We start from the raw sequence: 17,500 nt of genomic DNA, 5'->3' as shown, positions 1-17,500 counted from the left end.
AGGTCAGAGCTCCACCCCCGCGAGCACAACTAGGTGAATACAACTAGGTATATACAGGTGCCAGGACAGAGCCCCGGACTACTGCACTAAAAGCCCAGTCCAGTCTGACTTAACACAGTCTTTACCAGTCTCCGTGGTGTAGTGGTAAGACACTCGCCTGGCGTTCCGCGAGCGCTATGTCATGGGTTCGTATCCTGGCCGGGGAGGATTTACTGGGCGCAAATCCTTAACTGTAGCCTCTGTTTAACTCAAAAGTAAAATGTGTACTTGGATGAAAAAACGATTCTTCGCGGCGGGGATCGTATTCCAGGGACCTGCCCGAAACGCTACGCGTACTAGTGGCTCTACAAGAATGTAACAACTATTGTATATATCTCTCAAAACAAAAACTCCATTCCTGTGTTCTTGAGGTGGAATTTAACATTTGTATTGAGTGTGTGGGATGTTTAAACAGTCCAGTGACAGTATTCACTCCTTGTGTCCGTTATAATAAGGTGCCCGTCTCTTGTAGCCCTGCGGCCCGGTCTCTATATGGAAGCCTTTTGTAGGGCCACCATGGTGACTGTGGCCCACATGACCCGAGGGCCACCATGGTGGCTGTGACCCACATGACGCCAGGGCCACCATGGTGACTGTGGCCCACATGACCCGAGGGCCACCATGGTGACTGTGACCCACATGACGCCAGGGCCACCATGGTGGCTGTGACCCACATGACGCCAGGGCCACCATGGTGACTGTGGCCCACATGACGCCAGGGCCACCATGGTGGCTGTGGCCCACATGACGCCAGGGCCACCATGGTGACTGTGACCCACATGACGCCAGGGCCACCATGGTGGCTGTGGCCCACATGACGCCAGGGCCACCATGGTGGCTGTGGCCCACATGAATGGTGTCCACTTGGAAGCGACCTACCCCCCCCCTCCTCCCCCCCATCTTAAGTGGTCATTAAAATTCCCTCCTGAAGCTTACTGATAAGATGAGAAGCTTTACTTGGCTGCTGCCGCCTGCCTCCCCTACCTCTTGTGTTCACCCTCCCTTACCTTACCTTAATGTGGGGGACATGTTCACCCTCCCTTACCTTACCTTAATGTGGGGAACATGTTCACCCTCCCTTACCTTACCTTAATGTGGGGGACATGTTCACCCTCCCTTACCTTACCTTAATGTGGGGAACATGTTCACCCTCCCTTACCTTACCTTAATGTGGGGGACATGTTCACCCTCCCCTTACCTTACTGATGTGGGGAACATGTTCACCTTCCCTCCTTACCTTAATGTGGGGAACTGGATGGTGGATGAGTGAGTGAGGCTGTCATCCACCTGCCACCAGGAGCCTGGAGGGTGGATGAGTGAGTGAGGCAGCCATCCACCTGCCATCAATATGGATGGAGGGAGAGAGAGAGACACCCTCGGCCCCGCTCCTTATTCACACAACAAACCTGGAATGTATAATAAATACTCATTATTGTATAACCTTTCTCCTGTTAGCCAATACTATCTCCAGGGCCACTATATATATATATATATATATATATATATATATATATATATATATATATATATATATATATATATATATATATATATATATATATATATATATATATACACATACAGGATAGGTTTCATCGATGCCCACGATGCCTATCTTCTCACTAAATGCCTATCCCTTCCGAGGCTGACCTATTCTGAGGTGCGCCCCATCTTACAGCAGCCCAAAGCTTGAAGAGTTTGACTTATTACTAAGGACCATGCTGGAAAAAGTTGTCAACCTCTTAATGACTGCCAGTGGAGACAAGCCCTCTCTTCCTGTCAGGCTCGGCGGCCTGGGTGTCCGCACTGCCACCCATGCTGTACCAGCCTTCTTGTCTTCCTCCTCAGCAACAGATGACCTGGTCATCTGTTGCTGAGGAGGAAGTAATCCGGAAGAAAGATTGAGGAAGCCGGCCCTACAATCCCGGCGCTTTGTGTATGAATGAAAGACAAGTTCTGGTTCTTAGGCCTTAGCTCTTCATCTGTCTTTCTATATATTTATCGATCTACTAGTATCTATTTGTATAAAGATATCTAAACTTCTTCCTAATAGGCCGCGCTGGGATAGCCATTCCCCTTCACCTGTGCATCTGACATGCCAACTGAAGTGCCTCTATGTTGTTGTTATAGATTCAGCTACTCGGAACAAGTTCCAAGTAGCTCGGGCTATGGTGAGCCCGTAGTGGACTTACCTGGCACAGGAGCGGGGCAAGTAGCACGGGCTATGGTGAGCCCGTAGTGGACTTACCTGGCACGGGAGCGGAGCAAGTAGCACGGGCTAAGGTGAGCCCGTAGTGGACTTACCTGGCACAGGAGCGGGTCTGGATCGGAGTGCCTCTACCCTTGCATGGCTCCCATACTGACCACCTCCACACGGCTCTGATCCCCCACCACCGACAACCCCTTAACTCGGGGTCACGGGCAAGGTGATTCAGAGGGCAGGTGACCTCAAATGACCTCAAATATACCGTGGGTCCGGTTGAGGTAAACCTGTAGTGCCGGTCCTGCATGTTCAGACGACACTAGTCGCAATATACGACCCGGCTCGCAATGTGGCTCTTGACTAACCCAAAATTGCGAGGTCTTCCACCTCTGGCACTAAGCTTGAGTCCTGTTAGCTTCCTTATGTGCTTTGTGTAGGCTCTTTCTCTGCTAGTGTCAGTGTGTTCACACTTAAACATGTGCAGGCGAGGAGTCACAATAACGTGGCTGAAGTATGTTGACCAGACCAAACACTAGAAGGTGAAGGGACGACGACGTTTCGGTCCGTCCTGGACCATTCTCAAGTCGGACGAAACGTCGTCGTCCCTTCACCTTCTAGTGTGTGGTCTGGTCATCCTTTTAAACATGTGTTTTATATACGTAAATTGTATAGAAAAGTCCTATAATTCTAGAACATTGTTCTCGACCAAGATTAATATTTATTTTTTATTAAAAACACGTGATAAAATTTGGTAAATACGTAAAAATTTGGTAAACATAACGTTTGAACTTGAGTGTAAATATATAAAATTCTACTTTAAAATAATTTTGATGATTATGACCCCAACATAATCATCATAACCAATCATCATACTCATCATAACCGCACTTCACCTCCACACAATCATCATAGCCAATCATCATACTCATCATAACCGCAGTGTTGTACAAGACAGTGGGTATATAGGACACTTCCGTCACCATATCACCATAACTCCAGTGTTGACCAAGATGGCGATATTAACCGCGAGTTCCTTGCAGCTCCGGCGTATGACGTAGTGCGGTTACGGTCGCGGTTGAGGCGGAGTGCGGAGGGGGAGGCGGTGCGGACAGTGTACCTGCAGGCCCTGGGGTCGAGGCGGGTGCTGAAGCTGCGTCCCAACCTCCACCTGGCCGCCAGCGTCCCGCTCTTCTACGCCGACCACGATGACCAGGGCGGAGTTACTGTCACCCCGTCACACTATGTAAGTTGTCCCCCGTCCTCTCTGTCCCTCTCTGTCCCTCTCCTCCCTGTGGACCAAGGTGACTAGGGCGGCGTTACTGTCACCCCGTCACACTATGTAAGTTGTCCCCTGTCCTCTCTGTCCCTCTCCTCTAGCCTCCCTGTGGACCAAGGTGACTAGGGCGGCGTTACTGTCACCCCGTCACACTATGTAAGTTGTCCCCTGTCCTCTCTGTCCCTCTCCTCTAGCCTCCCTGTGGACCAAGGTGACCAGGGCGGCGTTACTGTCACCCCGTCACACTATGTAAGTTGTCCCCCGTCCTCCTCTGTCCCTCTCCTCTACCCCTCTCTGTCCCTCTCCTCTACCCCTCTCTGTCCCTCTCCTCTACTCTATTCGCTAGGTTTTCTCCCTCTCAACTGTAACCATTAGATTTGCTCTCCATCTCTTGAGGTTATCTAGAGATGATTTCGGGGCTTAGCGTCCCCGCGGCCCGGTCCCCGACCAGGCCTCCTTTTTGTTACACATCCCCAGGAAGCAGCCCGTAGCAGCTGTTTAACTCCCAGGTACCTATTTACTGCTGGGTGAACAGGGGCATCAGGGTGGAAGAAACTCTGCCTTATTTGTTTCTGCCCCTGCTGGGGGTCGAACCCGGAACCTTAGGACCACGAATTCCAAGCGCTGTCCACTCAGCCGTCAGGCCCCCTTGTAACTCTATGATAGTTACCATTGTAATTCTATGATAGTCTGTTCTATAGAGTTCTGATACTCTGTACAAGTGGCCACCATTGTGTCCACAGTGTCGTGGCCACCATTGTGTCCACAGTGTCGTGGCCACCATTGTGTCCACAGTGTTGTGGCCACCATTGTGTCCACAGTGTTGTAGCCACCATTGTGTCCACAGTGTTGTGGCCACCATTGTGTCCACAGATGTGGCCACCATTGTGTCCACAGTGTTGTGGCCACCATTGTGTCCACAGTTGTGGCCACCATTGTGTCCACAGTGTTGTGGCCACCATTGTGTCCACAGTGTCGTGGCCACCATTGTGTCCACAGTGTCGTGGCCACCATTGTGTCCACAGTGTTGTGGCCACCATTGTGTCCACAGTGTTGTGGCCACCATTGTGTCCACAGTGTTGTGGCCACCATTGTGTCCACAGTGTTGTGGCCACCATTGTGTCCACAGTGTCGTGGCCACCATTGTGTCCACAGTGTTGTGGCCACCATTGTGTCCACAGTGTTGTGGCCACCATTGTGTCCACAGTGTCGTGGCCACCATTGTGTCCACAGTGTTGTGGCCACCATTGTGTCCACAGTGTCGTGGCCACCATTGTGTCCACAGTGTCGTGGCCACCATTGTGTCCACAGTGTTGTGGCCACCATTGTGTCCACAGTGTCGTGGCCACCATTGTGTCCACAGTTGTGGCCACCATTGTGTCCACAGTGTCGTGGCCACCATTGTGTCCACAGTGTTGTGGCCACCATTGTGTCCACAGTGTTGTGGCCACCATTGTGTCCACAGTGTTGTGGCCACCATTGTGTCCACAGTGTCGTGGCCACCATTGTGTCCACAGTTGTGGCTACCATTGTGTCCACAGTGTCGTGGCCACCATTGTGTCCACAGTGTTGTGGCCACCATTGTGTCCACAGTGTTGTGGCCACCATTGTGTCCACAGTGTTGTGGCCACCATTGTGTCCACAGTGTTGTGGCCACCATTGTGTCCACAGTGTCGTGGCCACCATTGTGTCCACAGTGTTGTGGCCACCATTGTGTCCACAGTTGTGGCCACCATTGTGTCCACAGTGTTGTGGCCACCACTGTCAACCCAGCAAGGTGTGGTGTTAATATATTAATGTTTAGTGTTGTTGTACAGGACGGAGCGGAGGAGGCGGCGGAGGCGGGCGTCCCTCATCACGACGTGGACTCCCTGGCCGCCCTCATAGTCTCTCACCACCCACTCACAGGAGCCCTCACTCTGGTACGTACACACTCACAGGAGCCCTCACTCTGGTACGTACACACTCACAGGAGCCCTCACTCTGGTACGTACACACTCACAGGAGCCCTCACTCTGGTACGTACACACTCACAGGAGCCCTCACTCTGGTACGTACACACTCACAGGAGCCCTCACCCTGGTACGTACACACTCACAGGAGCCGTGATGTGTCCTGGTGCGCCGCTCTCTTACTCGCGCCACTCGGGTTCAGACAACCAGGATAACATACAGGTCGTGCAGTAGATAATAATAGTGATATAGACACACATGGTAACTGTGGAACAGTAGTAGTGGAGGTGTAGAAGGACCGGCGTAGAGGCGGGCCCATATTACCCTAAAGCATCCCCTAACAATAATTATCTACGGGCTCACCATAGCCCATGTTGCTTAGGACTTTTTGTTCCAGGTAGCGAATCTCTAACAACAACAACAACAACAACATCCCCTAACAGTATTACTCTACATCATCTCCAGCGATGTTACTCTCTCCAGCATCCCTAACAGCATCACTATGTTGTTAACTTTACCGTTGGGACGTAAACCTGGTTTCCCTTTCTAAACTGTTGCATGCGGGGACGTAGTTCTACCCTCGCCTGGCTTGCGTCGAGAGAAAAGTTTACAATCACTCGCTGGTAGAGCCCTTCTCCCACCCTTGTATATAGAGAGAGTGGCCCTTAGGAGCCCCTAACTCATCTCCCAGAATTGTAGACTTAGAATTACGCTCCACAAATTGCTCTCCACTCTTGAAAATTACTCCTTGTGTGTGAGCCCAGGTCAGGAGGAGGAGGGGGGGGGGGAGCATGGGTGTTGTCAGTGGCCCTTATGTTGTGATGGATGAGCTCACTGTAGCCACGCTCCTCACGCTCCCCCTCACACTGTCCTGGCCACGCTCCCCCTCACACTGTCCTGGCCATGCTCCTCCTCCTAGAGTACACCGTCTAGCAGCGTGTAGTGTTGTGCTCAAGGCGTCTGGCGTGCAGGCGGGGTAGTGACACTGGCACTATCTGCCTCACCATCAGTCATAATACTGTAAATAGATTAAGTTCATTTATCTCTACAACAAACAAACACTAAACACTAACGAGACAAACAAAGTACCATTCACAAATGGCCTCCACACACAGACAAATGAAGTATTCTGAGCGTCACACAAACCCATACTGGAGACGACGGGAACATTTGGATCCCAGAATATATTATATATTGATGTCAATGTGTAAATAGATGAGAGGGAAGAGTCGGTGTGTATACTAAAGAGGACCTTGTAGGCCCAAAGCTCCTCAACTCTACAAAAGAGGTGGTCGAGGTGCTAATCTACCGCTCGTACTCCTAAACATTTACCTCGCCGCTCTCTTGTCAGGACGGCACCGTTGGGGAGGACCTGGTGGTGCGTCCTGTGCCCGCGCACCTGTACCCGCTGGCCGCGCAGGCGCACGAGGACGAGGTCAACCCCAATCACCTGCCCCCCGACGACGAGTTCTTCCTTGAGGACCTCGATGACCAGATGGTCTTCAGCGACGGCCTTCCTCTAGCCGCTGGCGACGACGACACTGCCTCAGTCCTCGACCTGGAACGACCGTAAGTATAATGATGTCTTACGTATTGGTGGTTTATGGTGAACAGTGATTGTCCTTGTGCTTGGCTGCTACTGTGATCACTCCTGCATAGGTTATAATTATAGGGAGGGAGGTCGGCCGAGGGACAGCACGCTAGACTTGTGATCCTGTGGTCCTGGGTTCGATCCCAGGCGCTGGCGAGAAACAATGTGCAAAGTTTCTTTCACCCTATGCCCCTGTTACCTAGCAGTAAAATAGGTACCTGGGAGTTAGTCAGCTGTCACGGGCTGCTTCCTGGGGGTGGAGGCCTGGTCGAGGACCGGGCCGCGGGGACACTAAAAAGCCCCGAAATCATCTCAAGATAACCTCAAGATATAGGGAAGATGTTATTTCAGACGCACCTATGGTGGGCGTGTCTATTGCTGCTGCTGTAGTAATAGAAAACATCATATTAACCTGACGTATCTTTGTGCGTTATGTAACCTGGCATTAAGTTACATTAAGATTAAGGCAGTCTCTGGGATGCTCCCGGACGCAGGTTCGAATCCTCGTCACGGCCCTTGTGGATTTGTTAACCTGGCATTGTTGTGGCACTGCCTCTTGTCACTGTTGGTAATTGTTGTGGGTGTTGTGGTACAGAGACGACATTAGCGGAGTGAACGGGAGCCTGCCCGAGGGCCTGGCACTGTTGAGACGCCGCCGCCGCCACACCGAGTCCGAGGGCCTCCACATCGTCTACAAGAGGACGTCCCCGGCCATCGACACTGACTACGGTAAGTCCAAACTACCTACAAGGGACGGGTCAAGTCCTACACACGTAGCTCGTATTTTAATTGGTAAAAGTGTCATTAGCTTATGGTTGGATAGTGTCAGGTTTGGTTAGGTTAAGTAAGGATGGGTTAGGATACCTAGGTTTTATATACAACAAAATATCCGGTGGCGAAACGTCTTCTGTACGAAATGAGCTGTATGACAATGGTGGTGATTAGCGTTAGTGTAGTGAAGCTACGATAGCTAACAGCGGGGTAAGGCCACCTTTAATACATCTTTGTCAAATACAATCAGATGAAGTATTGTATAAGCAGTGCCAGGAGAGTGCCAGACAAGGTTCAGTGCCACGTCCAGAGGGTGAAACATGACGGGTTTGTGTACCATTGTTGGTGGAGAATATTGCCTGCTGCTCCCAGACACAAGCACGCCGACAGTGTCTAAAGTCTTGGGTCACTCCCTCACATTGTCACCTTTATGCGTCGTAAACTTCTGCTTGTATACATCTATATTCACCAACTGTGGTGGTAGCCGCTTATATCATTAAGAGTGAACTAATATTAATGGTGTAGTGCCTCGTCATATTCTCCAGTTCCCTCAGTCATCGCTGGTTGTGCTGGGTGTTCACTGGACTAGTGGCTGAGTGGACAGAACACTGGTCGCGTGATCCAGTGGTCCCGGGTTCCATCCCGGGCGCCGACGAGAAACGATGGGCAGTGTTTCTTTCACCCTGATGCCCCCCCCCCCACTGTTACCTAGCAGTAAATAGGTACGTGGGAGTTGGTCATCTGTCACGGGCTGCTTCCTGGGGGTGGAGGCCTGGTTGAGGACCGGGCCGCAGGGACACTAAAGCCCCGAAATCATCTTAAGATAACCTGACTCGAACGTCAACAATTCTTCTGGTGATGTCACAAGTTCTTGTGCATCTTGACTACAGTTCTTGACTACAGGACGGTTAGTGTTGTGTGACCAGGTTACAGGCAGCGGGGTCCTCGCTCCTTCTCTTGTCTCACTTGGCCTCCTGCTCCCTCATGGCGCCTAATACACTGCCACTTCACGCTCAATTCAATGCCAAAACTATTCTTTAAAGGCTAAATTTAAATGTAACGCGACAGGGTGACACAAATGGTGTTATTACTAGCCTAAAATATCATTGTTACATTCCAGACTTGTTCTTCACCTCGTGATGTATATTGTTAATATAAAGCTCGGCTCCGTTATCAGTCGCATGTGTTAGTGCCTCCAAGACGCCCTTACAAATATTATGTATACAATAGTTATAATAGGTTTATGGTGATTATCTGGTATATACGGGTTGAGTAACGGTGAACATCGTAGTGGAAGGTGTGTGTGTGTGGGGGGGGGGGGGGAAGGGCTGCCCCAGACCCCGTCTCCTGCCACAGGTGCGCCGCTGCTGGGATACCCATAGAGAGGATAACGTCAGCCCGATTGTCTGGCGAGTCTAAGGGGGGCCCTCCCCTCATCTAGGGGGATGCTCCCCCCTCCCCCACATCAGCAAGGGGTCGTCGTTAGGGGTCCGCTCCTCCGTCGTCCAGTGGATATCATCTCCAGCGGCGGACCTCTGTGAATGATGCGGGGGGGCTTTTATGGGTCGACCAGCAGTTATGATGGATGATTTAAGGTGTCCTCGGTGACCCGCGAGGCTTGGCGGGCCCTTCTGCTGGTCTCCGGAAGTGTGGGGGGCAGGGGGGCGCTCTCTCAGAACAGATAGGTGAGGTAATTATCAGGAGAAAGCATTAAGCCATTACGACTATAGAGCACTTGGATGCGATATAAGGATTTGGGATGGAACGGGTGGAAGGAATGGTGCCCAACCACTTGGACGGTCGGGGATTGAACGCCGACCTGCATGAAGCGAGACGGTCGCTCTACCGTCCAGCCCAAGTGGTCGGGTAAGGAGCTTTACTGTGAGGTACAGTGCCTCAAGACGCTACAAAGTGTCGTTGAATAACAAGTTTTGTCTCCAAATTTGAGAGTCAAAACTGCCAGTTGTTTGGCTTGTGAACAATTAGAGAAGTGTTTATTACAGATGAGAGACCATGAGAGAGCCAGTAACACTCACAGATGGTGCTCCACCATGAGAGAGCCTGTAACACTCACAGATGGTGCTCTACCATGAGAGAGCCTGTAACACTCACAGATGGTGCTCCACCATGAGAGAGTCTGTAACACACACAGATGGTGCTCCACCATGAGAGAGCCTGTAACACACACAGATGGTGCTCCACCATGAGAGAGCCTGTAACACACACAGATGGTGCTCCACCATGAGAGAGCCTGTAACACTCACAGATGGTGCTCTACCATGAGAGAGCCAGTAACACTCACAGATGGTGCTCTACCATGAGAGAGCCTGTAACACTCACAGATGGTGCTCTACCATGAGAGAGTCTGTAACACTCACAGATGGTGCTCTACCATGAGAGAGTCTGTAACACTCACAGATGGTGCTCTACCATGAGAGAGTCTGTAACACTCACAGATGGTGCTCTACCATGAGAGAGTCTGTAACACTCACAGATGGTGCTCTACCATGAGAGAGCCAGTAACACTCACAGATGGTGCTCTACCATGAGAGAGCCTGTAACACTCACAGATGGTGCTCCACCATGAGAGAGCCAGTAACACTCACAGATGGTGCTCCACCATGAGAGAGCCTGTAACACTCACAGATGGTGCTCCACCAGGAGAGAGCCTGTAACACTCACAGATGGTGCTCCACCATGAGAGAGCCTGTAACACTCACAGATGGTGCTCTACCATGAGAGAGCCTGTAACACTCACAGATGGTGCTCTACCATGAGAGAGCCAGTAACACTCACAGATGGTGCTCTACCATGAGAGAGCCAGTAACACTCACAGATGGTGCTCTACCATGAGAGAGCCTGTAACACTCACAGATGGTGCTCTACCATGAGAGAGTCTGTAACACTCACAGATGGTGCTCTACCATGAGAGAGTGTAACACTCACAGATGGTGCTCTACCATGAGAGAGCCAGTAACACTCACAGATGGTGCTCTACCATGAGAGAGCCAGTAACACTCACAGATGGTGCTCTACCATGAGAGAGCCTGTAACACTCACAGATGGTGCTCTACCATGAGAGAGCCAGTAACACTCACAGATGGTGCTCTACCATGAGAGAGCCAGTAACACTCACAGATGGTGCTCTACCATGAGAGAGTCTGTAACACTCACAGATGGTGCTCCACCATGAGAGAGCCTGTAACACTCACAGATGGTGCTCTACCATGAGAGAGTCTGTAACACTCACAGATGGTGCTCTACCATGAGAGAGCCTGTAACACTCACAGATGGTGCTCTACCATGAGAGAGCCTGTAACACTCACAGATGGTGCTCCACCATGAGAGAGCCTGTAACACTCACAGATGGTGCTCTACCATGAGAGAGCCTGTAACACTCACAGATGGTGCTCTACCATGAGAGAGCCTGTAACACTCACAGATGGTGCTCTACCATGAGAGAGCCTGTAACACTCACAGATGGTGCTCCACCATGAGAGCCTGTAACACTCACAGATGGTGCTCCACCATGAGAGAGCCTGTAACACTCACAGATGATGCTCCACCATGAGAGCCTGTAACACTCACAGATGGTGCTCCACCATGAGAGAGCCTGTAACACTCACAGATGGTGCTCTACCATGAGAGAGCCTGTAACACTCACAGATGGTGCTCTACCATGAGAGAGCCAGTAACACTCACAGATGGTGCTCTACCATGAGAGAGTCTGTAACACTCACAGATGGTGCTCCACCATGAGAGAGCCTGTAACACTCACAGATGGTGCTCTACCATGAGAGAGTCTGTAACACTCACAGATGGTGCTCTACCATGAGAGAGTCTGTAACACTCACAGATGGTGCTCTACCATGAGAGAGCCTGTAACACACACAGATGGTGCTCTACCATGAGAGAGCCTGTAACACTCACAGATGGTGCTCCACCATGAGAGAGCCTGTAACACTCACAGATGGTGCTCTACCATGAGAGAGTCTGTAACACTCACAGATGGTGCTCTACCATGAGAGAGCCTGTAACACTCACAGATGGTGCTCTACCATGAGAGAGCCTGTAACACTCACAGATGGTGCTCTACCATGAGAGAGCCTGTAACACTCACAGATGGTGCTCTACCATGAGAGAACCTGTAACACTCACAGATGGTGCTCCACCATGAGAGAGTCTGTAACACACACAGATGGTGCTCCACCATGAGAGAGTCTGTAACACACACAGATGGTGCTCCACCATGAGAGAGCCTGTAACACTCACAGATGGTGCTCCACCATGAGAGAGAGTCTGTAACACACACAGATGGTGCTCCACCATGAGAGAGCCTGTAACACACACAGATGGTGCTCCACCATGAGAGAGCCTGTAACACTCACAGATGGTGCTCCACCATGAGAGAGCCTGTAACACTCACAGATGGTGCTCCACCATGAGAGAGTCTGTAACACTCACAGATGGTGCTCTACCATGAGAGAGCCTGTAACACTCACAGATGGTGCTCTACCATGAGAGAGCCTGTAACACACACAGATGGTGCTCTACCATGAGAGAGCCTGTAACACACACAGATGGTGCTCTACCATGAGAGAGCCTGTAACACACACAGATGGTGCTCTACCATGAGAGAGCCTGTAACACTCACAGATGGTGCTCCACCATGAGAGAGCCTGTAACACTCACAGATGGTGCTCCACCATGAGAGAGTCTGTAACACTCACAGATGGTGCTCTACCATGAGAGAGTCTGTAACACTCACAGATGGTGCTCTACCATGAGAGAGTCTGTAACACTCACAGATGGTGCTCTACCATGAGAGAGCCTGTAACACACACAGATGGTGCTCTACCATGAGAGAGCCTGTAACACACACAGATGGTGCTCCACCATGAGAGAGCCTGTAACACTCACAGATGGTGCTCCACCATGAGAGAGCCTGTAACACTCACAGATGGTGCTCTACCATGAGAGAGCCTGTAACACTCACAGATGGTGCTCCACCATGAGAGAGAGTCTGTAACACACAGATAAACACACACTCGGTGTTCCATGTTCAAGATGTCCGACATGTTCAAGAGACTGCCATAACTCATCTGTTTTTATATTCTTAAAGCTTTCTCGGTCATTATTGGGGCTACAGTGTCCAGGTAACTACAGTTGTGTCATGGAATAAACAGGTCTGGTATACAGCTGTAGTTGTATGTCAGTATCGCCTGTACTGTATAGCACTCTTGTATATTACGGGACTCACAGAAGCCCTCCATTATAGTCGTTGATCCACTGGTATCAACTTTTTATTTGTCTAATTTCACCCTAAAATTCATAAACGTTTTTCTGGACAAATTATCTTGACGTTTCTGGCGCTCTGAGTTATTATGTCGTCTGTAAATGTTCTTGTTTATGGGGAACTTAAACTTACTCTTGACAAACTAAATAATAAAGTCAACTGTGCCTGGGGCTGGGGAGTGAGGCGGGGCAGCCTGGGGCTGGGGAGTGAGGCGGGGCAGCCTGGGGCTGGGGAGTGAGGCGGGGCAGCCTGGGGCTGGGGAGTGAGGCGGGGCAGCCTGGGGCTGGGGAAGGCCAGGCAGACACAAGCTAGACACGGCCCCAGGAAAGGTTAAGCCACTCACCCGCCCACCTGGTGAAAGTTACACTCCGTCTCCTCCTCCTACCATTCATCCTCCTCTTCCTTTTCCTCTTCCTTTTCTCCCTTCTCCTCCCTACCCTGACTCTTCTACCTCCTCCAGTGACTCTCCACCACCACCACCACCATTACCACCACCACCACCACCACCACCAGAACTGAGAGGAATGAGCTACGAGGAAAGGCTAAAGGAGCTAACCCTCACGTCCCTGGAAGACAGAAGAGTAAGGGGAGACATGATAACTACCTACAACATTCGCAGGGAAATTGACAGGGTGGACAAAAATAAACTCTTCAGCACGGGTGGAACACGAACAAGGGGACTCAGGTGGAACTTAGTACCCAAATGAGCCAAAGAGACATTAGAATCATTTTTTCAATGTCAGAGTAGTTAACAGGTGGAATGCATTAGGAAGTGATGTGGTGGAGGCTGACTCCATACACAGTTTCAAGTGTAGATATGAAAGAACCCAATATAGGCTCCAGGATCTGTACACTAATTGATTGACAGTTGAGAGGCGGGACCAAAGAGCCAAAGCTCAACCCCCGCAAGCCCAAATAGATGAGTACACACACACACACACACACACACACACACACACACACACACACACACACACCCAAGTGTAGATATGACAGAGCCCGATAGGCTCATGAATCTGTACACCTGTTGATTGACGGTTGAGAGGCGGGACCAAAGAGCCAGAGCTCAACCCCCGCAAACACAACTAGGTGAGTACACACACACACACACGCACACACCTCACCCATATATCTTCGGTGTCTTACAAGTAAGACAATTATTGACAACATTGGTACTAAGCAGTTTATTCCACTGGACTGTGACTGTAGAACCATACCTAACATTACCTCTACATTTTCTCAGTCCATACTTGTCATATTCTAACATTGGCAGCGCGCTATTTATACCCTGTTCACAGGGTCATCCATTGGTATTCTTCACCCGTATATGATCCTCCTTCACTCACACCTTCCCTCCGCCTACTTCTCTAATATTTATGTTCATTCAACATGTTTCAGGAGTGTCTTCCTCTCTCTCTGTGTGTTGGGGTAAACGGTGTGATGCTTCTCTATAGTGTTGGCTGGTTCACCTGTTGGCTGGTTCACCTGTTGGCTGGTTCACCTATTGGCTGGTTCACCTGCTGGCTGGTTCACCTGTTGGCTGGTTCACCTGTTGGCTGGTTCACCTGCTGGCTGGTTCACCTGTTGGCTGGTTCACCTGTTGGCTGGTTCGCCTGTTGGCTGGTTCGCCTGTTGGCTGGTTCGCCTGTTGACTGGTTCGCCTGTTGGCTGGTTCGCCTGTTGGCTGGTTCACCTGTTGGCTGGTTCGCCTGTTGGCTGGTTCGCCTGTTGGCTGGTTCGCCTGTTGGCTGGTTCACCTGCTGGTTGGTTCACCTGTTGGCTGGTTTACCTGCTGGTTGGTTGACCTGGTAGCTGGCTGGTTGACCTGGTAGCTGGCTGGTTCACCTGCTGGTTGGTTGACCTGGTAGCTGGCTGGTTCACCTGCTGGTTGGTTGACCTGGTAGCTGGCTGGTTCACCTGCTGGTTGGTTGACCTGGTAGCTGGCTGGTTCACCTGCTGGTTGGTTGACCTGGTAGCTGGCTGGTTGGTTGACCTGGTAGCTGGCTGGTTGGTTGACCTGGTAGCTGGCTGGCTGGTTGACCTGGTAGCTGGCTGGCTGGTTGACCTGGTAGCTGGCTGGCTGGTTGACCTGGTAGCTGGCTGGCTGGTCAGGTGGTTGGGTGGCTTACCTGGTGGCGGGCTGGGGGGGGGGAGTGGTGGGTGTGGAGGAGTCATGTCTGGCGTCTCCAGGCCGCCACAGTGGCCAGGGGTCGACTACAACACTACCCACACACCCTGCCCTCCACCATACCTGGAACCCTCTCCTCCACGCTGCCCCTCCACCTCCCCGGACTCCCGCACTTCAACACTCTTATCTCTGATGCCTGTTGGTCACTCGTCTCCGCTCCTCACCCTCCAGTTGGCCTCCCAATTGTTGGCGATGGGGAAATGTGTTGTGGTGTATTGTGTTTGGTGGTGTGGTGTTCGGTTGGGGTGATGTGTTCGATGGTGTGATGTTATGGTGTACTGGTTGGTAACAGTATGGTACTCGGCTTGTCTTGAGTGTGTTGACTGGGGTGTGGTATAGTATGATGGGATTCGGTATGGCATGTTGAACGTCGCATTAAAGAGGTACAAACAATACAAGACAAAATATGGCGATAAACAACAAGTCTTGGCGCGGAACTGGGAGAAATGATCCTCAGTTAAACACAGAGAAGCTCATCACATGCGGGAACTGTAGTGGTAAAAGGCACAAGACAGCATCAGACAACGTCCTAACAACTGGACACAAAGATGAGCCATAGAACTTCCAGGAAATACTCGATAACTCTTAAGATTAGACTGATAATGGAATAAGGTAGACGAGCAATAGAAGGTAACTCCAGCCACAATTTTAAAGACATATATGATCGGAGACGATTCACTAGCTCTATTGGACGGGAAACATCTGCAAGACAAGTGTGGGCAAAAATTCAGATAGCTAAGGGGGGCAGAGCCCGGCCTGCGGCTCACAAAGACCCCCAGGGTAAGGCTGAGGAACTAATTCACAAGTGGAGTGATGTAGGTTAGAAGTCATCAGATAACCGACGGCGGCAATGGCGTGGTACCCAAGAGCTGAAGTTTGATTCTGCAGACACAAATAGGCGAGTACAATTATAAGAACCCTTACCCGAAGGGTTACGGTTATTGGCTTGCCCGCGCCCGCTGTGAATGTTATGAATGGTTTTTTTTTAAGTAGAGGTGAGGGCTCCCGCCTTGAGAGACTGCGGGCGATGAGGACAGTCCACAGACACAGCCACCACTGTGTCTGTGACTGTTGTGAAGCGGGAACACTGCCACACTGTGGTCGTGTTGTGTAGCAGGTGAATGGTGAGGACTTGTGTGGGGCCCTCTGATGCACTGGGCCACCTGCTGTACACAGTCACCACCTGTAAACACGATAAAAGCAACCTGAAACAAAAGTGCCTAACCAATGCCTGTCTGCAGACAGTACATATAAATAATTCTTAAACAGAGGATAAAGAAAAATAAAGTTTCCATTACACGGAACGAAACATATTCAACTTCGCCATTGGAGACGGTGGCTACAGTGTGAACTAGACGGGCACTTGCTGTGTTGTCACACCTCTCAGTGGTCACAGGTCATTGTTGAATCTCCTTACTTCCCCGACATGCTTCCCGAATGTCACTCGCGGTCACTTGTCTCTCAATAGACTCCTTAAAGAATCCGATACCTTTTATATCACTCGCCTTATGCGCTTTTGTTCTGGTATTGGCATCGTGGGTGATACTTTAGCGCCTTTGGAATACCCTGAGACTGATGGTGCTACAGTCACCCCGGCTTGATGCCTTCTTCTGATAATCCTTAACGCTTTATTCTATAGGATGTTAATATTAGTGATGTTTGAGTTGCCTATACATGCGTGTGGTGGGCGGCGTCTCCTGGCCGCCCATCACTTGGCGCCAGCTAGGGGCCCCACACACACAGCTAGGGGGCCCACACACACAGCTAGGGGGCCCACACACACAGCTAGGGGGCCCACACACACAGCTAGGGGGCCCACACACACACACAGCTAGGGGCCCACACACACACACAGCTAGGGGCCCCACACACACAGCTAGGGGCCCCACACACACAGCTAGGGGCCCCACACACACAGCTAGGGGGGCCCACACACAGCTAGGGGGGCCCACACACAGCTAGGGGGCCCCACACACACACACAGCTAGGGGGGCCCCCCACACACAGCAAGGGGCCCCACACACACAGCTAGGGGGGCCCACACACACACAGCTAAGGGGGCCCACACACACACACAGCTAGGGGCCCACACACACAGCTAGGGGCCCACACACACACAGCTAGGGGGGCCCACACACACACAGCTAGGGGCCCCCACACACACACAGCTAGGGGCCCCACACA

The 17,500-nt window shown here is 51.2% G+C and overlaps 1 protein-coding gene across 5 annotated transcripts in view; it reads left to right on the top strand.

Moving 5' to 3' along the window:
- The window catches only part of sona (sol narae), a 213,665-nt gene that overhangs the window by 170,745 nt on the left and 25,420 nt on the right, over positions 1 to 17,500 (top strand). For all 5 annotated transcript variants that reach the window (XM_069334325.1, XM_045732874.2, XM_045732882.2 and 2 more), the window contains exons 4-7: positions 3,283 to 3,485; positions 5,336 to 5,440; positions 6,822 to 7,039; positions 7,657 to 7,790. In XM_069334325.1, coding sequence (XP_069190426.1) covers positions 3,283 to 3,485; positions 5,336 to 5,440; positions 6,822 to 7,039; positions 7,657 to 7,790 — 660 coding nt within the window. The remainder of the gene's footprint in view (positions 1 to 3,282; positions 3,486 to 5,335; positions 5,441 to 6,821; positions 7,040 to 7,656; positions 7,791 to 17,500) is intronic.

This window comes from Procambarus clarkii, chromosome 4, assembly GCF_040958095.1.
Source record: "Procambarus clarkii isolate CNS0578487 chromosome 4, FALCON_Pclarkii_2.0, whole genome shotgun sequence".
Classification (NCBI taxonomy): domain Eukaryota; kingdom Metazoa; phylum Arthropoda; class Malacostraca; order Decapoda; family Cambaridae; genus Procambarus; species Procambarus clarkii.
This window is presented reverse-complemented; position numbering and strand designations above follow the sequence as displayed.